The sequence below is a fragment of the Trichosurus vulpecula genome, chromosome 4 (genome assembly GCF_011100635.1).
Source record: "Trichosurus vulpecula isolate mTriVul1 chromosome 4, mTriVul1.pri, whole genome shotgun sequence".
In the NCBI taxonomy this organism is placed as follows: Eukaryota; Metazoa; Chordata; class Mammalia; order Diprotodontia; family Phalangeridae; genus Trichosurus; species Trichosurus vulpecula.
Genome location: NC_050576.1, coordinates 431,114,261 through 431,141,845, shown reverse-complemented (window position 1 = coordinate 431,141,845; position 27,585 = coordinate 431,114,261). Strand labels below are relative to the sequence as shown.

General features: G+C 47.3%; 1 protein-coding gene across 1 annotated transcript in view; it reads right to left on the bottom strand.

Moving 5' to 3' along the window:
* Positions 1–4,387: 4,387 nt before the first annotated feature.
* The window catches only part of ANO7 (anoctamin 7), a 46,214-nt gene continuing 23,016 nt past the window's right edge, over positions 4,388–27,585 (bottom strand). Inside the window, exons 12-21 of the mRNA XM_036755831.1 lie at positions 26,833–26,931; positions 22,556–22,658; positions 18,203–18,314; positions 15,264–15,318; positions 13,104–13,201; positions 10,630–10,769; positions 9,010–9,215; positions 7,320–7,462; positions 4,773–4,863; positions 4,388–4,549 (exon numbers count right to left, since the gene is read on the bottom strand). Coding sequence (XP_036611726.1) covers positions 4,388–4,549; positions 4,773–4,863; positions 7,320–7,462; positions 9,010–9,215; positions 10,630–10,769; positions 13,104–13,201; positions 15,264–15,318; positions 18,203–18,314; positions 22,556–22,658; positions 26,833–26,931 — 1,209 coding nt within the window. The remainder of the gene's footprint in view (positions 4,550–4,772; positions 4,864–7,319; positions 7,463–9,009; positions 9,216–10,629; positions 10,770–13,103; positions 13,202–15,263; positions 15,319–18,202; positions 18,315–22,555; positions 22,659–26,832; positions 26,932–27,585) is intronic.

Here is a 27,585-nt window from a genome sequence, read left to right as displayed (position 1 = left end):
CTTGAAATCAAGTTAGAAACAATAGCCTGGACACCTTGTTTTGCTTCCACATCAAGCTCCTCTCCTCCTGAACACTTTGCCAGCGGCAAGGCTCATTGCGTTTTCTGCTTGTTGAATGGGGCTAGCTTTCCTGATCTTCCAATTCTAATTGAATTTCTTGGTCTTCGGCCTTGTTTGTCCCAAAGAAGATCTGTCTTGAGGAAGGGGTCAAAAGAGAAAGGAAAAAGCCTGCTTAGCCCATATTGACTTACTGAAATGAAACATTGCGTGTTCATTTTTCTGGTGGGATGGGGGGGAAGGGGAGGAGGCTTTTCAACATTTTTTTTTTGTCCTCAGCCACCTTTACTGGAAGAAGTGTGACCACAGTCAGCCACGTTTTGCTGCACCCAGCTTGGGTACACTTTGGCAAGTTTGATTGCTTGAATCCTATTGGGCAGCATTAGCATCTTCACCCAGGAAGGAGAGGAAATGCGAATGTCTGATCTGTGTAGTATGGGCCAGAGGGGAGGTGATCCTAGTTCAGTCCCCTTATCTTACAGGTAAAGGAAAAGGCTTATCTTTAAGGGATGTGTTGCTCGTGTTAGAGAAGAGATTTGACTCCACTGCTGGAGTCGGGAGCCTTTATGGCCCGATGAGGGAGGCGATTTATAGAAGTGCTTACAGCGTGAGCCTCAGGCTTCTCGTGTGTCTCCTGCCAGCTTGGAGAGGTTTGGACTAGTAAAGGTCAGAGCCTGAATTTGGGAGAAATTGAGGAAATGGTCATTGCCAGGCCCAGCTATTGGTGCAGATGTAGGCTCTAATTCTGGCTTCTGGGAAGAAAAGTAGAAAGGAAGGAGCAGGATCAGGGACTAGGAAAAAAGGGATAGATGAGGTAAGTAATGAAGGAATAATTAAGGGTTAAAGGAATAATTGGAGCGTTAAGCAAACTGATAGAGGGCAAATTGGCAAAACAGGTAGGTTGGGGGGCGGTGGGAGGGAAGGTTGTGTAAGCCAGCGTGCTAGGTAGGCAGGATTGTGTAGTGACTTGCGTCAACCCCTGTTAGTTGTATGTCTCCTACAGCTGAGTGACAGGTCCAGCCTGGAGGAGAAGGTTGAAGGGTAAGAATGTGGAGTCAAGAAATGGCCCCACATTCCAGGCAGTCAGAGATAGCTAAATGTTCCTGATAGGAACAGAGGTAGGACTTCAGAGAAAAGAGGGGACATAAGGCTGGGAAGAGGGGAAAGGGAAAGGAGGTTTACAAGAGGAGAAGGGGAAGGTGGTTCTTTCTGAAAAGGAAGGACTGCCCCAGGGACAAAATGGTGGCTCCTTGTCCCAAGAGTGATATTGTAGGCCCTGAGCAGCTCTCAGGTGAGAGGTCATCCAGTAAGGGACCGAGGAAGAAGTTAGGAGTAATTAATGCATGATTCCCTGAAGAGGGGTGCAAAGGCAGCTGTTGACAGACAGCAACAAGAGGGCCTGTTTTGTTCCTGGGGCATGTATTGAAGACTTCACAGAACCTCCCAATACTCATCAAAAGGGATGATAGCTTCCCACTTCTAGTGATTGGCACATGGACCCAAATGATACCACCAAGAACCTAAAGTCAGTGAAGTCTTGGACAAGAAACTGAAGACCATGGAGACAAAGGTTATGTTTTCAAATGAGATACTTATAAAGCATTCAACACAGTGTCTAGCGCATGGTAGGTGCTTAATAAATGCTTGTTCCTTCTCTCCCTTCACCCCTCTTTTTCCGAACTATCATCCACTGAAAAGATGCAGATGAACGGCTAGTTAAGAAGGTAAGATCAGACAGTGAGATTTGAATTTTTGGACCACAGCCTGAAATATGGGGGATGGCAGATTTCTGGCCAGGGATGGAGTTCACCTAACAAAGGTTGGTAGTGAGGCCTGCCCTTTGGAAACCCCATGCTAATCATAGGCTTCATCCCAGCCAGTCTCCGCTGAGGGTTTTACTATTTGCTGGTTATCTTGTAAATCTAATGAAAAGACCTTTAAGCTGAAGGGATCAGGAAAAGGAGGAAATCTGCATGTGCATATTCTCCAAGTTAGATACCACAAAGGACAGCTTTGGAAGTGAGGATAGCAGCTGAGATACCTAGATGTTCACAGGAGACAAAACCTAAGAGGGGATCCCATAAGACCCCTGGCCTCAGTTTTTTGAAAATGCCCAACGTTTAGGCAGCAAACTGGCGGTCCTAACTCAAAGAGGGACATTGGAGCTCATGGTTATCGAGAAGACTTGATGGGGTGAAACCCAGGACTGGAATGCAGTTTTGGATGGGTGTGACTTAGTAGGGATGTGGGACTTCAATTATCCAGACGTGCTATAGTAGCATTGGTGGGGGTGCAGTGGGATTCAGTCATCCAGACATCTGCTGGAGTGCACTCTCTCTACCAAAAACAGCAGTTAATAGCTTCTTGATTTTCCTTCATCATAATCTGAGTCTGATTTGTCCCTAATTGAGAAAGTGACTCCTGGCGAAAAAATGATGGGATGTTTCTTGGGGAGTGACCATTTCTTCTTAGAGTTTGTAAGAGATGAAATTCAGTTACACATGATCTAACCTGCACCCTGGATTTTAGATTTCAAAAGGCTCAAAGGAAAAGATGGGGAGCATCCCACGGACTAAAATTCTATAGGGGAATCGGCCCAGGAAAGGTGGGAGGTGCTCAAGAATTAAATTCTGAAGAGAAAGAAGCATAAGAGGGTTTTCTTAGTGCTATCAGAGAAAGAGGAGGTAGTTTGCTTGGGATGGGTTGGACCATAACAGTGAAGTGAAGGCAGAAAAGCTCAGTGATTTTCTCTTTTCTCTGCCAATGCAGAGAAGTGTTTGTCCCATTGGAGATTACAGGACAGACCTGGCTAGCAGCGAACTGAGAACCCAGATAAGAAAGGAGACAGTGAAGAGATCAGCATGGAGCCCTGATGGATTTAAGTCACCTAGCCTCCGTGAACACTATCTCAGGGCATTGAAATAATAGAGGCAAACATTTCTAGTGCTTTGAGGTTCACAAAGCCTCATGTGATCCTCATGAGAACCCTGGGAGGTAGACGCTATTAACTCCTCATTTTACAGGGGAAGCTGAGGCAGGCAGGTTTACCTGGGGTCACAAAACTAGTGAGTGTTTAAAGTTGGGTGTGAACTCGGGGCTTCCCAGTTCTATTCCACATTACACAGCTGCCTCTAATGGCTGAGACACTGTCAGTGGTGCTTGAAGAATTGTGGAAAACGTGAGAGCTGCCACAAGATTGGAAAAGGACAAATGTCCCAATTAAAAATAATTGAATTATTAGTTAAATAAAATAAAAAAAACCCAATTAAAAAGGATTGGGGGAAGAAAACAGAATTGAAAAGAAGTCCTTGGTGTCTTAGAACATTTTCCTTCCTCTCCTTTGCCAAGTTTTAATGTGTCGCTCGGTGGAAATGGTTGGGTAACAATGGTCAAGGTGCTGGTAGTCTAGATCCTAGCTCAGATACATAGAACAGTGATGGCATCATCCATTGAGACCTGGAAGGCACCTCAGAGGCCATCAAGACCAACTCTCACTTTAACAGGGGTGGGGGGTAGGGACTGAGGTTCAGAAAAGTGAGGGGTGTCACACAGCTAGTGAGCAGCCAAGGTAGGGTTTGAACCTGGGTCCTTTGACTCCAAAGCCCTGATGGACACTCACTAACTAGGACTTGGAGCAATCCCTGATTTTTCTTCCCTATCTGTGAAATGGGATTAAAACGGTCACCAGACTCATCCATCACCTGAGTGATGCCGGTGTGTGCTGATAAAAGCTGAGCCTTTGCCTGTCTCTCATTAAGGTTGGGGGCGGTTCACACTCTAAGTGACCCTTTCTATACTCAAAAGGAATAGGCTCCCCTCCGCCATGAAAAGCCACCCTGAAATGAACGTTGTTTTCATGTCAAGGATCAGGTGAGAGGATGTAAGGAAGGAAGCTTTGCAAAGCTTAGAGCATTGGGTCTGTGAGCTAGTCTTGCTGAAGAAGAGTGTGGCATCTGCTAGAGGGTGCCCTCGGGGTGGGGAAGGAGCTGGCCTGAGCAGGCCCCACTGCCCAACTGGCCTGTGCTCTTGCAGGTGAGAGTGGGGAGGAGGATCATAGATGGAGATACGGAAGGGACCTTGGTCCAACACATTCAAACAAGGGCTAAGATGAAGTGAAACCAACCCCAGGCTCACACAGTTAGAGATGCCTGAGCAGGATTCAAACTCAGGGCTTTTTGCCCTCTGGATGAAGGGTTTACTGCCACCTTCCTCCCTGGAGAGGAGAGGGTCATGGGGAAAGCACGGTGGTCTCTGCAGACCCCAGAGGAGTTAAAGACACTTCCTCCTCTCTGGGCGTCCACCACCAGGTTAGGCCAGAAGAGCCATAGGCCTAAGGGGTGCTCCCAGGGAAGGGCTTGGTCCCAGGAGTCACCTCGTGGTCAGCCAAGGCCTCCTTGGCCAGGTAGTATTCCTGCTTCACTTTGATTTCCACTGATTCTGGGATATCGGGCACGATGATGTTGATCAGCCAGGCCACGGAGAAGATGACGTGCTATTGGGCAAAGCACAGGTTGGCAGTGAGGAGGTCAGGCTGAGCAGGGTTGAAGGATGGGGGCAGAAACAAGGGCTCCTTCCCCCCAGGCTCTGCATGGCAGAGGCAGGGGGAAGGCCACACTCCAGGAACTCGGGGAGGCAGGGCTCAGTCAGGGCCCAGGGAGGTGCCAGGGCAGGAAAGACCCCCATAACCAAGGCTAATGGCAGACGACCGATGGTACCTCAAACATAATGATGAAGGCCAGACGGATTGCCAGAAGGTTCCAGAAGGTAAAAGAATGCTGACCGTCTTCTTCTCTGAACGCTTGATACCTAAAAACAAATGGCAGTGACAACTTAGGTTTATGTGGTCCTTGGAGGCTCATGAAACGCTTTCCATTTCTCATCTTGTTTGGTATAAAAAAAGCAAAGAAAATGGACCATGAAGACCAGGGAGCCAAACGTGGGCATCTTCCCCTGGTTCTGGCCAAGATTAGCTGCACCTGGAGCTGCTGTGCCACAAACTCCCTGTGGGTTCACAGTGAAAACTGTGTGTGCAGATTTCATTCTCATCCATGGTGGGGGGTAAAGGGGGCTTTCGTCAGCTTGGGGTTCTGGGTTTTTTCTTTTCTCCATGACAACCTTATGGAGGACTTTGGGTTATGTTAGTGCCTTCTTCCCTGCGTTCTCCTGACCATTTGGCTGTCTTCACCCCTGGTGATCCACACGCCCCATCTTGTATTTTTCAGTTTCCCCTCCTTTAGCTCCCTCTTCTACATCCTTTCCTGCCCCCTCCCCACTCCCATGCATTCTGGCTTTTCTTGATAAGAGCACCTATCTTCCAGAGTCCAAGAAGCCATTGGGGACCACCTTTGGTCAAAGGCAGAGATGTACTCAGCACACATAGCAACCTCCTCATTGGCAAACTGAGTCTAATTTCAAACTTTAATTAAAATAGGTTCCAATGCTCTAATAATTTGTAGTACAGTGGAAAATGGAACTGACTGTGGAGTGGCTTCAGATCCCACCTGTAATGCTACCTGTGTAGCCTAGAAGATGTCACTTAAACTTCTTTGGGTCTCAGCTTCTTTATCTGCAAGTCAAAGGGTTTGGACTAGGTAGTATCTGAATCCATTTTGAGAGCTAAGAACCTAATTTGGGCAGGACAGAATATTCCGGGTCTGCCTCCACCGAAGGGGGCTCCAGAAGGGCTTGAGGTTAGGCCAATCACTGTTTTCTAGAGGAGCTCCTGAGGTGTAAGAAAGCCTCCGGGCCGGATTTCATTTGATTTTGAATGACTCAGAGACTATGAGACTTAGCTGGTCCAGCCCATGGCCACACTCAGTCCCCACCACACCATGGGTGAGATGGCGTCATCCAGCTTTTGCTCCAAGATATCCACTGAGTGGGGACCCAACCACCCCCATCCTACTCTGATGTGGGGAGGGTTTCCAGAGACCCCCATTGCATCTCCCATTCGTTGCTCCTGGTTCTGTCCCTTGAAACAGAACGATTCCAGTATCACATACATGGCAGCTTTTCGTACGCTGCTCTTTGCAGGGTGTCTCCACACTAGAACGTGTGCTCCTTGAGAGCAGGGATCCTGCTTTAGCCTTTCTTTGTATCACCATCACCCAGCACAGCACCCGGCATGTAGGAGGTGCTTAATAAATACTTGCTGGCTTGATTTAATTTTGGAGAATAGAAGACAGCTATGGTATCATCCCTGAATTTTGTCTCCTGCAGACCAAATATCACCAATGCAGGGGATCGTACATCTAAATCTAAAAGAGAACTGGGAGCCATCTGATTTTTGATATTTTTGTTGGTGTTTTGTTGTTGTGTCCAACTCTTCATGACCCCATTTGGGGTTTTCTTGGCAGAGATACTGCAGTAATTTGACATTTATTTCTCCAGCTCATTTTACAGATGAGGAAACTGAGGCAAACAGGGTTAAGTGACTTGCCCAGGATCATACAGCTAGGAAGCGTCTGACTCGAGGTGTGAACTCAGGAAGATGAGTCATCCTGATTCCAGGCCTGGGCGTCCCTTATTTTATGGGTGAGGAATCTGAGGATTGGAATGGCTGAGTTTCCCAGGGTTATATCCTTTTCCATGACATATACCTAGTATGCGTCTGAGGCAAGATTTGAATTCAGGCCTTTCTGACTCAACCTGACTCTGTAACATCTGACCTCAACCAATCTTCACATGGGAGGGTATCCAGGCCCTTCACCTTTCAGGTGGTGTGCCTCTGGTTTCTCTTTATCTTTCTAAAATGTGGCTCCCCAAACTGAACTCAGCGTTCCAGCTGTGGCCAGATGGGCAGAATGCAGTGCAGTGATCACTGAGATGGTGTTATCCCATATTGACGGATGCTATGTCTGTCTCATCATGCTTTCCATCTGGTAACGAAATCTAGAGGAACCCAATCGACCCACAATTTATTATGTCTTCGCTATGTGCCAGCCACTGCAATAAGTGCTGCCCTCAAGGGGCTTACCTTCTAAGCAAGGAGACAACATATACAAATCAGGACATCCAAGAGAAAAATGGAGGAGGTAGAAGTCAGCTTTAGAGGGGAGCCTCCTTTCTAAGTCAAAGGGGTGACTTCTTGAATCATGTAAGAGGAAGGAGGAATAAGGTCACCTAGCTCATCTCAACAGTCTACCCTCTCCATCCCAAGGTCTCCCCTCCTTTCCATCTTACATCTCAGCTGCTTCTTGAAGACCAGCCAGGAGCTGGCACTACCCCAGGGAAGACGCTAAGCGTGCCTAAACCTGCCTCACCTGCACGTGTGGTTGTATTTGGAGACAAAAGCCTTGGGTGCCCATGCCAGGGTAAAATTGATGTAGCCACGGAGGTCGTAAGAATGGGTGTGCCGGTAATAGGTCCTTTGCAGGAAGTCAGACGTGAAGGCGATAAGGAGGGCCTGGAAGGAATGCGGCAGCATCTCAGCCATGGTCACTGAGACCCTTCCTACCTGCTCTCAAGCTTAGGGCAAAAGCAAAGAGAAACAGGTGGAACCGTTTCCATCCCCACACCTTCTCCTCCACAAGTTGGCCTCACCCGTGCTGGTGCTATCTCATTTCTGTTCTATGAGCTCTGCCATGGGCAGAAGTTGCAGATTGCTCTGCTCTCAGACTGCAGTAGGTCACAGGGATCCCTTTTCACTTTTTTCCCCTTGGGTTTTATTTACAATCCACCTCAGACTGTTCAAGGCAGCAGAACCCTGAGTGTCTTATCAAACTCAAGGGCTGGCACCCGTACAATGTGGGAGCTGGAAGATCTGGGTTCAAATCCCACTCCTGCTTCTTCCTTCCCTCAGGGATCTTGGATGATTCAATTTAAAAACCACTTATTTGGTGCCCACTCCTCTGCAGGCCCTGCTCCAGATGCTAGGGATACAGAGACAAAAAGACTTCAGGAAGAAGGCGGCATTTGCTTGAACTACGTTTTGAAAGAAGCCCAGGGGTAGTAAGAGGTGGAGATAAGATGTCTCATTGGCCAGCACAGCAGGATTGTAGACCCCACAGAGAGTGTTAAGATGTAGGGAGATGGAAGAGGCCGGAAGGCACCAGGTTGGGAGGAGCTTTAAATGCTTAGCCAAGGATTTTATGATTTTATTTGATCCTGGAGGTTTGGAATTTGGCTGCTGGACTTTATTGTGCCAGGGAGTAGCGTGGTAAGATTTAGAAAAAGTGCTGTGGCGGCAGAGTGGAGGCTGGAAGCACCCCAGCCCCAGACACAGTCATCTGTCAAAGGTAGACCAAGAGGGCAAGGAGAGACAGCTGGCAGATGCCAGTGAGCTGTAGCATACTCCTGCTATGTTCACAAGGTGGCTTAAGGGGCATCATTTTGGAAGAGGAGGGGGTGTGAGTCTTGAGGCACCAAGAGCCCCCTCCATGTGCCAAGAGCACAAGAGTATCTCCACTGATGAGGGGCTGTCTGATGGGGTGAGAGCTTCTCTTACTGGAGGACACAGACCCTCTCTTTTTATCTTTGGTTTCCCAGCCCTTAGCACAGGCAGGACAGTGCCTGGCATCTAGAAAGTGCTTAAGGAATGCTTTTTCATTCACATGGGCCCAATTCCCTGAAATCGTTGCTCGTAATTTAGTTCTGCAAAGAGCCATCAGAAGCACTGAGAGTGAGCCCAGGATCAGTACACGAGATAGAAGGGTCTTCCCTCTCAAACGTAGCCCAGAGGATCCTCAAAAATGTCCTGAGGCTACCGCCTTTTGTGAACCTATTGCCCAATGAGCAGCCCTTGGTTGCCCTAGGGTACAGAATTAATTGTCCAGAGGAGTCACCCTCCGTGAGAGTCTCCTGCCTTTCCTACCCTCCACTTCCTCTAGGGGATCCATTCCCTGGCCTCTGTCACAGCTCATCACAAGGGTGGATCTGGAGCCTCTTTCCCCTCATCTACTCTACCCACTTGGAGCCATTCCACTTAATCCTCGGGACCCCAAAGCTACTCACGTTACTTAACACAGCCAAACGGGTCAGAGCCTGCAGGAGACAAAACCAGATGCCAATGCCCTGGGCTTTTTCTGCCACCGGGCGCCGGTACTGGCAGACGAATTTGTGGGCATCAAGGCGGATCTCGAGCCAGTTATTGAGGAGGGCAAACAGTGGTGCGAGAGGGCAAGCAGCCACAAAGATGGTGATGAATCCAAACTGTATCACTGCATTGGCAAGGGAAGTCATCGGGGCAGAGAGGTCAGGCAACTCACTTGGGGCTACAGGGGTACTTCTTAGACCCTGGTCCTCTGACCCAAAGCCAGGCTGCCTTCCACCATACCCCCACCATCTATCCAGGCAAGCAAAAGTCTTCAGTGATAAGTATTTCCTGTCATAGTCACCCTCTTCTGATGTCTCACAGCTGGTGGACGTACCCTTGGGCTCTGGAAGGCCGTACCAGTGGGTACAATATGCCAGGCTCTAAAGTTACAGCAACAGCCCTGATGTTGGCTTGGGGGGGGTCATCTGTGGTCAAAGAGCCTCCCTAAGTTCCGGCTGAGGGCTCAGCACCAGGGTGGACTGCACTGGTGGGGAAGAGGGATGGGGACCATACTGACAAAGACAAGGCTTGCTTGGCACAGACCTGTTTTTACCAGGTTTTTGTCAGATTGACTATTTTTACTTCTGTCTACTTTGCCCAGCATTGGGGCTTTCCCTGAGTCAATCATTCAGTCAATAACATTGATTAAGCACCCATCAGGTGCTGTGAATTCAAAACCAGAAGTGAAATATTCTGTGCCCTCCAGAAGCTACTACTGTTCCATCCTGTCCCCTCTTTGGGTTCTCTCCCTGGTTCTGATCTGCTTTTTGAGTTTTTATTCCTGCTCTATCTCAATAAGATCTTGGGGGTGGGAATGGCCATGGAAGACAGTGCTGATTATAACAGGATTAATACACTCAATGCCCAAATAGCATTTTTTTTCTGGGTCTAAGAGTAATCCTGTGCCACAGGTATTTATCTGAACAAATCATGTTCAGGGTACCCAGTGCAGACTCTTCCCAGTACTTCCCCACCTTCCCCACCTCCCAACATACATATCCCATCCAAACCATCCCATCCCATCCCACACACTTAAGCTCATGAATCATGGGAGTTTTTTCTATTTCGGTTCTAAAATTCCCTTCCATCTTGCTGACTATTTGCTAGGTCTGATGTTAGTGACCTGAGGAGTGTTGTTATCCAGGAGAAATTTTACTTATGTTGTTCTTCTAATGGACCAAGATGGATGCCTAGATTCCCTCCTACTGGTCACCATGCCTCTTCTAGTTGTAACACAGGATTGTATTAGTCTTGGTGGCTACCAGGTGACCCTGTGGATGTTTAGCTTGCAGGTTGACTGCAAGATCTCCAGACTTTTTTCATAAACTGTTGTCTACCTGTGTCTCCCCAGTCCTGTACTTCTGAGGCTGAGCGGGAAATGGAAACAAGAAGCCAATTCCACCAGATTGGTTCATCAGATGAGTGTGAACTTTAAGCATCATGAGTGAAGAAAGTCCATCCTTGTTTATGCCCCTCCCTCCCTCATCTCTCCTTTTTTTTGTCCCAGCCCACCTGCCCTGCAAATAATGGCTTCTTACCCATTTCTAGGTATTCCTGAAACAGCCCTTCATATTCCAGAAGCTCATAGTTTGCCTCCCAAAGGATGTTTGAGGTCTTCTTCTCATTTTTCCTCTTTTGCTTGGCATGGTTTTTTCTATGTTTCCACACTTTCAGTTTCCTGGAAATCAAGAGAGGGGAAAGTCATGAAGTGGTAAGTAGCCCAGTTAAGTTCCTCTGAGCATGAGTATCAACCAAGGCTTTTCTATGAACTGAGAGCTAGGTGGTTGGTCTCCAAAGTTACAGAACGAATATTTCTGAACTTGCACATCCCCAAACAAGAGTCATCTTGGGAGGGTGGATAGGTATTTCAAAGACAGAATGAAGAAGTGGGGAGCAAGGCTAATTTCTGGGTTAGCAAGAAGGAAAGCTCTTATCAGACATGAAATATACTTAGTCTTTAGAAAAGGAGATTTGGAAGATGCCTAATTATAGGCATCAAGACCTGGGAATATGTTTGTCCAAGTTAGAGGAAAAGGGCACCCTGATCTCACCTTGAGCCAAACTAACATGCATGAGAACATCAGCCAACCCCTCCCAGAAAGTGCCACTGGCCTAGACCAAGACTTTCCAGGATGGAGAAGTCAGGGCCATGATGCCCTTGGAAGAGGTATTTCTGTAGGAAAACTGCGAGAGGATGCTCTTGGGGTGGTCACTGGGTAGCCTGGGATTGAGTGCTTACAACCAAGATGTTTTGAAGGTACCTGAAGACCCCCTTCTCCCATAATCAAAGGAACCTGATTTCTCCATATTTTCTTCTTCTTCCTTAAGATCTTATGAAATATCTCACTCCCCCTTCTGGGGTGACCGTCAGCCAGTCACAACCTCACTGTTGGTGTGTGTCCTTCTCTGTCAAATGAAAGGGCTGGGTTAGGTGGTCTTTGAGGTCTCTTCCAGTTCTAAACCCCTTTTGGGCCTCAGCTTCTACTTCTCTAAAGTGAAGTTGGATCAGGTGGTTTCTGGAGACCTTTCCAGGTCAACATCTATGATCTTATGATCAGATGGCCTTTTTGAATAGGAGTATCCAAAGGGCCAGCTTCACAATTTTAATCAATAATCAATTTATTAAATACCTACTACGTGCCAGACACTAGACTAAGTGCTAGGGATACAAAAGAAGGTAAAATACTGTCCTTGCTCTCAAGGATCTTACAATCTAATGAGGAAGACAAAGCAAGCTCTATACAGGATAAATAGGAAATAATCAATGGAAGGAAGGCACTGGAATTAAGAGGAGTTGGGGAAGGCTTCCTGTAGAAGGTTAGATTTTACTTGGGACTCAAAGGAAGCCAGAGAGGTCAGTAGTTAGAATAGAAGAGGGAGAGTATTCCAGACATGAGGGACAGCCAGAGGGGAAAAAAAAGGGAATGACATGATTTTTTTATGGTTTTGGGCAAAAATTTAAGTAGCACAGTGAAAAAAGCTATGGATTTGGAGTCAGTGGACCTGGTTTTGCAGAGTGAGCTGAGGGAAGTCCCTCCCCACTTCACTATCCTTATCAGACAGAAAGTGCAGGATTAAAGTTAGATGTGGGTCAGACTGGATGAGCTCTAAGTGGGCTGTCCTAAGATCATGGTGCAAAGACCCAGAGGGCAATGCAGGGTGCCGCATGTCCCTGAGATGACTTGAGAATGAGCAGAGGGAAAGACATGGATATCACAGGTGTAGACCCCCACAAAGGAGAGGAGTAGTAGAAGGGGGACATCCTGAGTTTTGTGCTGGAGGTGTGGAATACTAACCAACCCAGGGAAGGACTTTCTATGGGCCAGATGGATTCTTTGTGGAAGGTCTATGGAAGGTCAATGGGCAACAAAACCCCAAAACAGTACTGGGTGAAAATGCCTCCACAGATTATAATCTGCACAGAGGTTGGGACCATCCACAGGGAGGAAATTCTGTATCCCTTGAGAAGCAAGAGGAAATGTGATACAGGGAAAGAGCTCACACTTGGAGCTAGGAAAGACTGGTGTCTGATCCTAGATTGATGCTTCTTTAGTTGTGTGCCTCAGTCTCCCCATCTGTCAAGTGGGGAGAATGCCACCAGTAGTGCCCACCACGCTGGGATATTATGAGGATCAGATGTTGGGGTATGGAGAGCACTTTATAAACGAAATCTTCAGTACTCTGGACAAGTCCTGCTAGTGAAGTCCTGGTGACAGTTCTCAGATGAGATCCTAGCACTGGTGAGGCGAGAGTAGGATGTCCAGAATACTTGAGTGAAGGGACAACATGGGCCATCTTTTGCTTTCTAGGCTCAGATTGATAGAATATTGAAGATAATTTAGTCCAGCTCTTTCATTTTATAGACAAGGAAACCAAAATGGTGGATGATGAAATGACCCGACTAGGGTCACACAGCCAGCATGTGCTGGAGGGGAGATTTGAACACAAGTCTTCCTGACTCCAAGCCTGGTGCTCTGGTTATCACTCCAGGCCACTTCTGAGTGCTACTTACGGGAGGAGAATTTCCAACAGGTTGTTCAAGATCTGTTTCCCCACCATGATGACCAGCATTTCCTGGGCAAGCTCGACAAGACAGCCACCGTGAATGCACTGTGTGGGACAGAATCGACAGGTTAGCGTCGGGACAGAGACAAGCAGGAGGCTGCTTTGGCCCTCATCTGGGCTCTCCCTCCCTCCCTTGTTCCCCTGGAAGCCCTTTCTGTGAGCACCTTAGTCATGGCACACTGTCTGCAATGTGACACACCAGATCTCATTCTCCATTTTCACTGTCAAGGAACTTTGTAAAGTGAGACCAAAGGAACCCAAGTCAGCCGATATTGAGGAAAGCCCCTTCCCTCCAAACTCCTGATGCCTGGAAAACCAGGGCTGTTCCTGAGCGACGGCATAGAGCGTACTCTTAATCATCTCTGTTAATGCAGGGCTGAAGATGTGTGGGAATTGAAAAAAAATTTAAAAGGATAATCAAAGACTTACAGTTAGCTTTGCTATGTACTTAGCCAGAAATAGACACACTGACCTTTTTGCACTTCTACCCCCCAGCCCCTTTCTTGGCCAGGACTCAATGAAGAAGCAGAGATCATAGTCATTGACTTTACAAGTAGTCCTTGTTTTAAGTAATCTCACTGTGAAAAACTATGAACCAGGATGCAAATTAAGAATCTTCTTCTTCTTCTTCTTCTTCTTCTTCTTCTTCTTCTTCTTCTTCTTCTTCTTCTTCTTCTCCTCCTTCTTTTTCTTTTCATCCTTCTTCTTCTCCTCCTCCTTTTCCTTCTCCTTCTTCTTCTTCTTCTTCTTCTTCTTCTTCTTCTTCTTCTTCTTCTTCTTCTTCTCCTCCTTCTTTTTCTTTTCATCCTTCTTCTTCTCCTCCTCCTTCTCCTTCTCCTTCTCCTTCTCCTTCTCCTTCTTCTTCTTCTTCTCCTCCTCCTCCTCCTCCTCCTCCTCCTCCTCCTCCTCCTCCTTCTTCTTTCTTTTTCTTTTCATCCTTCTCCTTCTCCTCCTCCTCCTCCTCTTTGTCCTCCCTTTTCCTTCTCCTTTTCCTCCTCCTTTTCTTCTTCTTCTTTTCTTCTTCTTCCTCTTCTTCTTCTTCTTCCTTTAAACTGAAGGAATTCTCAGACCAGAATATCTCATGTGTCAGATGAGACACCTACTAATAAAGTTTTAAATTATAGCCCAGCTCTATTGAACTAAGCTCTATTGGACTATTGGATTAAGCATTTTTTAAAAGAAAGAAGGGAAGAGAGAAAGGAGGGATTTAAGGTATAGGAGTTGAATTCTGAGACAGAAATTCCTCCAATTTAGGGAAAGTGGTGTTAGACAATTTATAACGACAATATCTAATGCTTTATATGGTGTTTTCCACTTGCAAAATATGTGCACCCATGCTTCCTTTCATTTCACTCTCCCTACAAGCCTTTAGATAATCAAGGCAGATGTTGTTCGGCCCATTATACATATAGGAAAACAGAGGCCCTTGGGGAAGTGGTTTGCCTAAGGTCTCATAGCTAGTAGATAATAGGGCCAGGATTCAAACCCAGTTTTTAGGATTTCAAATCCATTGCTTGTCCCACTGCAGAGGGCCCTTCACTCAGGCAGCGTGAGGGAGGAGAGCCAAGAAGGTATTGCAAAGTACTGAGACCCCAGAAGACTGTGGACCATCTCACTTCTTCAGTAGCACTTTCCTTACCAAAAGTTCCGGGTTTGTTTCTGTTTTTTTACTTATCCCATTCGAGAGGAGCCTGGCCTGAATTTTAGAATCAAAATTGATGACTTGGCGATGACCAGAAGCTCAGAAGACACGATGACCCGTGCCATCTTAGAGGTTGTTACAGATAAGAAAAGCAACCCCGAGCATACAATGAGGTTCCTCTGGCTTTTAGGAGGAAGCATCGCAAAGCACTAAGAGCTAAGATGATAATAGCTAGCATGTATATAGCACCTATTGTGTGTTGGGCACTTCAGGAATATTATTTCATTTGGTCCTCACAGCAACCTTGGGAGGTAGGTGCTATTATCATACGCGTTTTACAGATGAAGAAACTGAGATAAGAAACAAACCAGAGAGTCTCCCAGGTCCCTCTTGGCTCCAAAGCTATGATCATATGCTTTGCCTCCACCCCTCCCCCCAATTTAATATTTGCTAGCGTATACTCACGTTTTCATTTCGAATTCCAAAGAAGGTACTGTAGTTTCCTGGGTAACCTAAAAATCTGAAGAACATCCATGGTTATTCAACGACCAAGAGGTCAGTCTCTGTTCTCTGAGCACCATAGCAGAGGGGAAGGCTCACCTTCAGCATGTACCTCCCCCCTCCCTCCTCTCCATCTTCTGCCTGTCCCCATCACTCACTCCCTGGAGGCCTGAGCTGCTCAGAGGAACCAGCCAGCCTTCTGCATCATGAAGGAAAGCAATGTTTCCAAGGCATTAATGACTGGGAACTGTGTTCCTCCTCCTCCCAGGAGTGTTGGCATCTAGCCAAGAAAAAGGGACTTCTTAGCTCACATAAACAGCTCTCTGTCTGTTGGAATGTCTGATGCTGTGGAAGGTGGATGGCAGAGAGATTTAGGAAAACCCAGGTTAGTGCTGTGTAGGCAGCTGCCTTCTTTGCCTATGCCTAAGACCGACTCTGTTCAGATACCCTTCCAGGGGCCATCTAAGGATCTCTGGGGGCTCCCTGTGAGCATCCTTTGAAGAACTGAAAACCAGTGAGAACAGCACTATTTATTCCACAGGGCCTCTTTAGGAGAGGGCATTGGCCCTCCAAATGGCAAACTTCTCTGGAGGTGGTTGCCGTGTGTCCATGTCCTCATTAATGGAGAAGCCTAAGGGGCCGATTGTTTCTACCCAGCTGCCCATCCCCCTTTCCTGACCTGGCTTCCTTCTGCTCAGGCTGCTTTTACTGAGAGATGGATGCACACAGAGCTCCACCTCTGAGGCTTCGCAGATATCTGCTAGGCAGGATTACTACTCACTGTCTCTTGAAGCTCCCCCAAGCCCCAAGGCGGTCTCATATTGGCAGGTCTAGGAGTCTCTAATTCAGGACTGGGTGCAGTTCTTATGATGTGTTACAGGTATGGACTTCATTTGTTGTGTGGATGTAATTTGGTCCAAATAAACTTGACTCAAATTTACCAGACGCTGACTGGTCATTGCACCCCTGGGTTCTTTCCAGTTCTGTTTCATTAGTAAAATTACCTACCTGGTCGTGTTGATCTTGTCTGCTAATGGGAGACCATCCTCACTCCTTCATACAGGCCAGTGAGGCAGAATCAATAGACTTGGATTCAGGAAGACCTGCCTAGGTTCACATTCCCCTTACTAACGAGTGTCTGGGACTCTGGGCTAGTCACTGAAATTCTGAGCCTCAGTTTCCTCAGCTGAAATAGGGTAGCACCCCACTGAATAGACCTCCAGTGGTGAATTTATAGGAGAATGTGGGCAGGAGTTGCCCAGGATGGGCAACCCAGTCATGGATGGGTTCCAATCTTTATCGCTGGTGGGAAAATGGGAATGAGTGAAATCACCAACTCACTGGAAGAGTGGAGTACCACAAGACTCCCAGGGATGCTGTGAAGTTCCAGTGGGATTCTAAGGCTAAAGGGGACCACCATGACTAGTCCAACCTCTTCATTTCAAAGGGGAGGAAACTAAGATACAGAGAGTGAAGTGACTTTCCCTAGGTCACACATAAAGGGCTCTGCAAATTCTAGATTGCTATGGAAATGTCCCATTCTTGCATTATTAAATAATGCCCCACCAACTGAGGGGCAGTTTGGCATACTGGATATAGAGTTGAATTTGCAGCAGGAGACCTGGGTTCAAGTCCCGCCTGTGGCACGTATCAGCAGTTGAGTGATACTTGGGCACACTTCCTCTCAGCCTCAATTTCTTTATCTTTAAAATGAAGGTATTGGAATATCAGGAAATGGCAGGGCTATAATCAGTTGAAATGGCATCACCATTTGCTTTGGCTGTGCCCTAGGGAGTATGGGATCTTCTCAACTGATTTGCAGCTAAAACCTTCCATAATGGCGTGCTTTCTCTGGGAGAGGAAGGACTGTCTGACCAAACTTTTTGTTTGTATTCCCAAGGTTTAGCACAGATCTTGGCCCTCAGGGAGTACTTAATAAATTCGTGCATTTTAAGGTCTCTTCCATTTGTAAATCTAATCTGGGAATTTAACAACATTCATTACTCACCTCCTAAAGACCAGGCCCTGTCCTTGGTGCTGAGGATTCACACAAAAATGAAAGTGCTTTCAAGGAACTTAGAATCTACTGGAGGAATCACTTGGGTCAATCCATTAACTATATTAATTGAATAATAATGGCTCCTGTTTATATAGTCCTTTATATTTACAAAGCACAGAGTCTCATTTGAACCTCAGAACAGGTGTATGAGAGAGAGACAGAGAGAGAGAGAGAGAAAGACAGAGAGACAGATCGTGTTATGTATTTTACAGAGAAGGAAACTGAGGCTGAAAGGAATTCTGTAGTAAGTTAGTGGTGGGACTCAAAGCCGGGTCTTTTGTCTTTGTATTCCCAATGCTCAGTAGGCTGCCTGGCACATAATAGGTGTTTAATTAATGTTCCAAGCCCAGTGCTGTATCCTCCTATTGTCGACAGCTTCCTGAGCATTTTACTACAGTCTGGAAGGAAAGAAGCCTGGTAATTAATTCCTAACTCATGTAAATTATCTACTATTCCAGTGGATCTGTGATCTCATCAATGTGAACTGTGGGATCATAGATATCCAGATGGAAGGGACCTTTCGGGCCATCCAGGCTAACTCCCTCGTAGTACAGATAAGACACCTGAGGGCCGGAAGGATGCTTTACAAGAAGAGTAAGCCTCAGAGGTGGAGTCTGAACTTGGGTCTTTTGATTCCACAGGAAGCTGCCCATCCTGGGGGCCTCTTCTCTGTCCTAGCCTATAAGCCCACCACACCAAGGGTACATCCGGTATGCGGGGGGCTTTGCTGGCTCTTAATTGTGTGAGGGCACCAGTGAAGAAGGCAGCTGGTCCTGGGTTCTCCCATGATCATCCCACTTGACTTAGGAATGACAAAAGCAGAATGAGACGTGTCTGAGCTGACCTCCCTTTGAAGAAGGCGATGTAGATCGGAAAGGAGTAGATGTTGACAAACTGGAAAATAAACATTTTCAAAACAAAAGCATCTTCAAACTTGGACTGGGTTTTGTGCATTTCTGAGGCAAAGGAAAACACAAACAGCATCAGTGAAATTTGGACTCTCCCACACACACTTTTTTTTGTTGCCCTTCCCCCCACCCAACCACTATTTATAGGACACTGAAGTTCGGAAACCAGCTGGTCCAACCTGCTTATTTTAGAGGTAGGGAAACTGAGACACAGAGATGGGGATACCATACAGCTAGGTTATAGTTAGAAGCAGGACCCTGGTTAAAAGGGCTGATGTTACCAACTTCTAGTAATGATATACTCAGTGATTTGGGTCATGAGCTAGCATGTCTGCCCCAGCCCTGAAAGAACTCGGTTTTCAGAGGTCAAACAGCAGAGGCCATATGGTATAGTGGATAGACCTTCATTAGGTCCAGAAGAACTGAGTTCAAGTCTTACCTCGGACCCACTTGAGCTGTGCCCCTTAGTCTCTCTGGCTTGGAGAAGCCTCTGCATGCCCCAGAGAATCTCTAAAATCCCTAAGGCACAGGGAATTTTCTGGTCTGCAGCAGCTGCGAGAGTCTCCATAGTGGGGATGCACAAGGGGATGCCATCGATGAAATCCCTGGTCCAATCTCCCCCTCCCCTGCCCCTGGCAAAGTGAGCAGGTTTTTTTTTTTTAACTGTTGATTTTAAAATTGCTTGAAAAAGACCCCGTAAGTACAGTTCTTCTGGCTCTGAAACACTGTCTATACTGGCAGTTTTGGGGCATTGGTTAATTTGGCTGAAACGGTTTTTTCTCCCTTTTCATTCTTTGTTGCAAAGATAGCTCTCTGGGAAGGGGAATGGGGAGGGTTGTACTTGGAAGTGAAAGGGATGTAAAAACAGAAGAGAGCCATCATTTTTAACGAGAAGAAGCTGTTAAACGTTCTCCTTAACCAAGACATCAAAAGCAGGTTCTTTTCTGCCCATCTCGGGGTGTGTCTGTACAAACGATCAGACTTATTAAGTGACTGCCGTATGTGCCAGGCATCGCGCTAGGCACCCGAGACACAAAGACAGAAGTGAAAACAGTCCCTTCCATCAAAGGGCTTGGACGCGGACAAATATACAGCAAATAGATAGAAAGTAAATACAATGTGGGGGTGGGGAGTGGGAGAGGAGGGGGAGGGAGAGGGAGAGGGGGAAGGAGAGGGGGAGGGGGAGGGGGAGAAGCACTAACAGCTAAGGACATCGGGAAGGAGACGGTGTCGGAGCCGACCTTTCAATCAACCAGTCAGGCACTTTGTAAGATGCAGCAATGAAGAGACAGACCCTTGAGCCTGGAGTCAGGAAGACCCGAGTTCAAATCCTGCCTCAGATACTAGCCGTGTGATCCTGGGCAAATCACTTAACCTCTATCTGCCTTGGTTTCTTCTCCATCTGTAAAATGGGGATCATAATAGTACCTCTCAGGGTTGTCGTGGGGATCGAGTGATACAAAGCACTTAGCCCCGGGCCTGGCACATAAATAAAGGGCGCTGAAAAGCGTGGTGTCCTCCCTTGGGTCTGGGAGACCTGAGAGCGAGTCTAGTCACGTGTGAGTGTGAGCTGTGGGGCCCTGGGCGGGTCCCGTGAGCATCATCCACCTCGGTTTGGTCATCTGTTAGACGGAGGCTGTGATGATCGCGCCGACCTCCAGGGCAAGAATATTGAGAAGGTGCTTGGCACAGCGCCCTGCGCGTAGTAGGTGCAATACAGAGCACAGCGCCCCGCGCGTAGTAGGTGCAATGTAGAGCACAGCGCCCCGCGCGTAGTAGGCGCAATACAGAGCACAGCGCCCCGCGCGTAGTAGGCGCAATACAGAGCACAGCGCAATACAGAGCACAGCGCCCCGCGCGTAGTAGGTGCAATACAGAGCACAGCGCCCCGCGCGTAGTAGGTGCAATGTAGAGCCCAGCGCCCCGCGCGTAGTAGGCGCAATGTAGAGCACAGCGCCCCGCGCGTAGTAGGCGCAATGTAGAGCCCAGCGCCCCGCGCGTAGTAGGCGCAATGTAGAGCCCAGCGCCCCGCGCGTAGTCGGCGCAATGTAGAGCACAGCGCCCCGCGCGTAGTAGGCGCAATACAGAGCACAGCGCCCCGCGCGTAGTAGGCGCAATGTAGAGCACAGCGCCCCGCGCGTAGTAGGCGCAATGTAGAGCACAGCGCCCCGCGCGTAGTAGGTGCAATGTAGAGCACAGCGCCCCGCGTGTAGTAGGTGCAATGTAGAGCACAGCGCCCTGCGCGAAGTCGGTGCACTACAGATGCTAATAGCTGCTGCTGCTACTGCTACTTCCAGAAATAGGAAGGAGACCGTCTTGTTGGGCCTCGTCCGTTCGGGTCTGAGCGCCGTGGTTTAAGAAGGAAGTTCGTGAGCCGGGGAGAGAACCTTGAGTATGTGATACATGAGAAAGGAAGGCAGGAAGGAAACAAGCATTTATTAAGCACTTACTGTGTGCCAGGCATTATGACAAGTGCTTTACAAATATGATCTCATTTGATCCTCATGACAATCCTGATAGACAGATGCTACTATTGTCCCCCTTTTACAGTTGGGTAAACTGAGGCAGGGAGCAGTCAGGTGGCTTGCCTAAGGTGACATAGCTGGTAGGTATCTGTGGCTCGATTCGAATTCGGGTCTCCTTGACTCAGGCCATTGCTCTGCCCACTGGGCCACCTGAGCTGCCTCAAAGGGGACATGAGAGCCACCCTGAAGGACTCTCTGGCGGCAGAAGGAGTGGCCTTTTTCCACCGTGTCTCAGAGCAGCGGTGGGGGGATGTTGCAGAGAGATAGATCTAGGCTTGATCCCAATGGCAGCTGGTCCTGAGTGGAAGGCGCTGCCTGCGGAGGGATGGCTTCCTCCTCCTGGGAGGTCTTCAGGAGGTCAGGTGACCCCTGAGATGGTGTGTGATGGCCGGCTGGCCTGGCTGGCTGCTGGAGCAGTTTCCTGGGATTCTGCCACAGGCTAGACCTCTGGAGACCAGGAGAGAACCCTCATGGCCCCTCAGAGTCTTCCCTGGTCTCTTCAGGCATTTGTGGCGCCATCCTTTCGCGATGTGTGTTTGTCCTTTTGAGCTAAATATGGCCCCAGAACCAAGTAGAGTGTCCTAGATGGGGGTGTGGCAGAGGACAGCAGGACCAAGAAGCAGCACGATTCTGGGGAAACAGCGCTGCACTTGGAATAGACGGTCACAGGACCCGAGCGTGAATTCTGCCTCAGCCTCTTACTAGGCGTGCCACCTTTGGCAAGACTTCCATTTCCTCTTCCGCTATGGCAGCTAGGGCACAGGACCTTGTGTCAGGAAAACGCAGGTCTCTGTCATAAGGGCAGACACTTCCAGAGCTTTGCACAGTGCCTGGCGCATAGGCAAGACATGTCATCTTTCTGAGCCTCAGTTTCCTTATCCATAAAATGGCCAGATGGTTTGTAAAGTCCATGATCCTGGGGTGGGGGTGGTGACATCCACGTTCTCTTCTTACCTTTCGTGTCATATTCCCCCTTTGGCAATTCGGGGGCACCTGTGGACCCTTGTCAGGATCATGTTTGTAAATCCACAAAATAATATACATATGAGGTTACAAAGGAAATCAACTATATTATGAGATACGGTTACTAAAACACCAGAAACTAACCAAATTCACAGATCCGACTAAGAATTCCTGCTTGAGCGCTTGCTATTACGGTGTGAGGCCATGACTATCACCTCTTTATTCCTGGGAGTCATGCCTGTCTTGATGCACCCCAAGATTTGCTGCTCTATCATGCTGTTGACTTGTGGTCCACCAAGACCCTCAGATCTTTTCCAGACAAATGCCTTTCCAATCAGATGTTGCCTAACTTGTCCTTGGGAAGTTGGTTTTTTAAAATAGAGTCAGGATTAATGGTATTCCATTTGGTTTACCCCCAGATTCTAGCCAATCAAGATCTTTCTGGATCCTCACGCTGTTACCCAGTGGGTCAGTGATCCTTTCCAGCTTTGCAGCCCTATTAATGAAGCACTTTGAGAGTAACTATCCCCATTGTACAGATGGGGAAACTAAGATTCAGTGAAATAACTGGAGAGGAAAGGGGGTGTGGAGCCAGGACGAAGGCCAGGGCTCCCGATACTGTACCTACCCTCCCTCCCTAGCAAGGGGCCTTGGCCTGCCCTGCCCCCTTCTCTCCTGGACCCACCATCCAGCAGCAGGCCAGAGATGCTTCCCTGAAAATAACAGCACAGTGCTCCCCCACCCCACCCCCCATCCCCATGGGACTCCTGCCCTTTCCACTCCTCAGAAGCTCCTCCTTACCCCAATTGGTCAAAGCATACGCAATCGGAATGTAGATTTTGTCGAGGAGTATGATGAAGCAAAGATTCAACAGGGAGCCTGTCGAAAAGGCGATCCGAGATGCCTGAAAGGAAGAAAGAGGCCGGCGAGTCACAGCCTGCACAAAGTGACTTCCCTCATTCACTCAGCCCCAGCTGCGCCAGGTGTCAGGGAGAATGCAACATTTAGGTAAGACCGGGTGTCTCTGCCCTCACAGAGCAGACGGGCTAGCAGGAAAAGACACAAATGTATATAACCATTAATACCAATCGATAGAATTAGGGACTCAGAGCTAGCAGGGACTTTAAAAGAACATAGAGTTCTCATTTTACAGGTGAGGAAATTGAGTCCCAGGGAGCAGAAGGAACTTGACCACGATCCCTCAGCTAGTAAATGGCAGAGCCAGATTCGAATCCATGTCTTCTGACTCATAGCCTTCTAACTGATCTCCTGTCTCTCTGTAGTTGCCAAGGTGATTCTCCTTACACATAGATCTGGCCAAAGTCTGGCTCAAACACTGTCTCCTACCTTTCCTAATCCTTGTACCCCAAATCACCTGGAATTTGTTTTCTGTGAACTTAACATGAGATAGCATAGCAGAGCTCCTGGGTGCCAAGCCAACCTCTGCCACGTGCTGGCTGCATGACCCTGGCTAAGTCTTTCCACCCCTCAAAGTCCAGCTGTAGAAAAGGGGCTGGTTGGGGCAACTGGGTGGTGCAGTGAGTAGAGCACCGGCCCTGGAGTCAGGAGGACCTGGGTTCAAATCTGGCCTCAGACACTTGACACATGTACTAGCTGTGTGACCTTGGGCAAGTCATTTAACCCCAATTGCCCTGCCTGCCCCCCTCAAAAAATTTTAAAAAGAAAGAAAAGGGGGGACTTCCAGGGGTGGAGCCAAGATGGCGGCTGAAAAGCAGGGACTTGCGTGAGCTCCCCACCACGTCCCTCCAAAAACCTATAAAAAATGGCTCTGAACCAATTCTAGAACTGCAGAACCCACAAAATAGCAGAGGGAATCAGAGATCTACCCCAGGACAGCCTGGATGGTCACTGGATGAGGTCTATTGCACGGAGCTGGGAGTGGAGGGGAGCCCAGCGTGGGCGGCGGCAGGACCAACCAGACCAAGAGCCGGGCAGGACAGGCCCTAGCACCCTGAATCAGTGAGCTGTGGTAGTTACCAGACTTCTCAACCCACAAACACCAAAGATGACAGAGAAGGCTAGTGGGAAAAGCTGCGGGGGACAGAGTTCGAGGTTCGGCCACCATCTCAGGTGCAGCGGGGGAGGTGCAGCTACAGAACTACAGCTGCAGTTACTTCCGGCCCCAGGCCCACGTGGTGGGAGGAATTAAGTGGCGGATCAGAGCAGGAGTGCAGAGCCTGCTGAAGATTTGAGCCAGGTCCGGGTTGGTGGTTCTTCAGGAAGGAGGAGTGCTGGTGTGGCAGAGCTGGCTGTATATAAATAGCTCTGAAATCAACAGCGCATCCCCTTAAGCTTGGAACAAAGTGCTCTTTACTCTACAAGCAGTCATACCCTGACAAAAAACTCAAGAGTCAAGTAAGTTGGCTGGGAACATGAACAGGCAGTGAAAATGCATCCAGATTCAGTCTCAGACTTTGGAATCTTTCTTTGGTGACAAAGAAGACCAAAACATACAGCAAGAAGAAGTCAACAAAGTCAAAGAGCCTACACCAAAAGCCTCCAAGAAAAACATAAACTGGTCTCAGGCCATGGAAGAGCTCAAAAAGGATTCGGAAAAGCAAGTTAGAGAAATAGAGGAAAAACTGGGAAGAGAAATGAGAATGATGTGAGAAAACCATGAAAAACAAGTCAATGACTTGCTAAAGGAGACCCAAAAAAATACTGAAAAAAAATATTGAAGAAAACAACTTTAAAAAATAGACTAACTCAAATGGCAAAAGAGCTCCAAAAAACCAATGAGGAGAAGAATGCCTTGAAAGGCAGAATTAGCCAAATGGAAAAGGAGGTCCAAAAGACCACTGAAGAAAATACTACCTTAAAAATGAGATTGGAGCAAGTGGAAGCTAGTGACTTTATGAGAAATTGAGATATTATAAAACAGAACCAAAGGAATGAAAAAGTGTAAGACAATGTGAAATATCTCATTGGAAAAACCACTGGCCTGGAAAATAGATCCAGGAGAGATAATTTAAAAATTATTGGACTACCTGAAAGCCATGATCAAAAAAAGAGCCTACATATCATCTTTCAAGAAATTATCAAGGAGAACTGCCCTGATATTCTAGAGCCAGAGGGTAAAATAGAAATTGAAAGAATCCACAGATCACCTCAAATAGATCCCAAAAAGAAAACTCCTAGGAACATTGTTGCCAAATTCCAGAGCTCCCAGGTCAAGGAGAAAATACTACAAGCAGCCAGAAAGAAACAATTTGAATATTGTGGAAAAACAATCAGGATAACACAGGATCTGGCAGCTTCCACATTAAGGGACTAAAGGGCTTGGAATACAATATTCCGGAGGTCAGTGGAGCTAGGATTAAAACCAAGGACCTACCCAGCAAAACTGAGTATCATGCTCCAAGGCAAAATATGGATTTTCAATAAAATAGAGGACTTCCCAGCTTTCTCAAGGAAAAGGCCAGAGCTGAATAGAAAATTTGACTTTCAAACACAAGAATCAAGAGAAGCATGAAAAGATAAAAAAGAAAGAGAAATCATAAGGGATTTACTAAAGTTGAACTGTTTTGTTTACATTCCTACATGGAAAGATGATCTATATGATTCATGAGACCTCAATATCATAGTAGCTGAAAGGAATATGCATATACATATACATATATATATGTGTGTGTGTGTATGTGTATGCATATATATATACATGTATGTATGTCTATGTATCTATATTTGTAGGTGTGTGTATATATGGGGGTATGTATGTATACACACACACACACACACAGAGGGCACAGGGTGAGTTGAATATGAAGGGATGATATCTAAAAAAATAAAATCAAATTAAGAGATAAGAGAGGAATGTATTGAGAGAAGGAGAAAGGGAGAGATAGAATGGGGTAAGTTGTCTCGCATAAAAGTGGCAAGAAAAAGTGGTTCTGTAGGAAGGGAAGAGGGGACAGGTGAGGGGGAATGAGTAAATCTTGCTCTCATCAGATTAGACCTGAGGAGGGAATACCATACACACTCAATTGGGAGTCTTACCCCACAGGAAAGAAGGAGGAAGAAGATAAAAAAGGGGGGACAATAGAAGGGAGGGCAGATGGGGGGAGGAGGTGATCAAAAACAGACACTTTCAAAAAGGGACAGAGTCAAGGGAGAAAATTCAATAAAGGGGGATAGGTTAGGAAGGAGCAAAGCATAGGTAATCTTTCACAACATGAGTATAGTGGAAGGGTTATACATAATGATACGCATGTGGCCTATGTTGAATTGCTTGCCTTCTTAGGGAGGGTGGGTGGGGAGGGAAGAGAGGAGAGAATTTGGAACTCAAAGTTTTAAAAACAGACGTTCAAAAACAACAACAAAGAAAAAAGTTTTTGCATGCAACTAGGAAATAAGATACACAGGAAATGGGGCATAGAAATTTATCTTGCCCTACGAGAGAAGAAGGGAAAGGGGGATGGGAGGGGAGTGGGGTGACAGATGGGAGGGCTGACTGGGGAATGGCACAACCAGAATATATGCCATCTTGGAGTGGGCGGGAGGGTAGAAATGGGGAGAAAATTTGTAATTCAAACTCTTGTGAAAATCAATGCTGAAAACTAAATATATTAAATAAATTAAATAAAAAAAAAGAAAAGGGGCTCATCCACATTGGTCTTTATACTGGTTGAGAGTTTCCTTACCCAGTGCTACCTACTCCAATGCATTCATAGGTCTAATTAAAAAACCAAAAGAACCCGAACTCTCTAATTGATAAATGTCCATAGAATTTAAATTCCTAGAAGGCAAAAATGATATCATTTCTTTGAACCTCTAGTCCCTAGCACAACACCTGGTACGAAGTCGGCACTTAATGCTTAGCAAATGCTGGTGATGAATTGTCCAGGGTCACACAAGGGCTCGTTAGTGGCAAAGTGGAAAGCAGAAGCCAGATCTCCTGGTGCCATGATGGCTCTCCAGAAACACCCCACTTCTCTGAATGGAGCCACATGGAATGCCGATTCTTGGCCTCCACACTGCTGAGGGGGGTCCCTGGTCCCAGATGCCAGGCAGAACTTCAGGAGCACAGCACTGTCTCATAATAACCAGGAGAGACTCACCCATTTCAGGAGGAAGATATTTGTGGATTTGGACACCAAGATGGTGACTGTTGTCCGGTACAGGATAATGGCTATCACGAGCAACGTTATGAAGACCACCTAGAGAAGGGATCAGGATGAAGCGAATGTCACTTGGACACACGTAGTGGGAGGGCCCTGCTTTGGGGATGCCAGGGAGCCCCAATCAGGGCTAGAAGAGTTCTGAGAGATCAGAGAGTTCTGAGAGTTCCACATGATGTCTTTAGAGGTGAAGAGACTGAATCCTCATGAAAAGTCAAGGTCTCCTGGGAAATCTAGGTCACAGGGTGTTCAGGTAGAGACAGATTAATGGTACTGACTTGCCCATGAAATAGTCCCACATAGGATTTGGTCCGGCAACGGACCCTGGAGATGGTCCATTCCAACCCCGTCATTTTAGAGATGAGAAAACTAAAGCCTGGTGAGGTCAGGTCCCTCTTCTAGCTAGTAAATGGGAGAGCCAGGACTCGGGTCTGGTGGCCAGGTTTCCCAGGCTGGATGAGAGGCAATGTGGTGCAGTGGGTAAGACTACTGGCCTTGGAGTCAGAAAGTCAGGAGTCCAGTTTCCTCATCCATAAAATGGCCAGAATCACAGCCACTCTATGCCCTGCCCCAGGGTTGTTAGGGAGCTAAAATGAAGTCATGGATATATGGGGCTTTGCCAACTTTTAAAGGCCAATACAAATACCAGTTGTTATTCTAGAGAATTCAGAGAGGGCAAGGAGACCATATCTA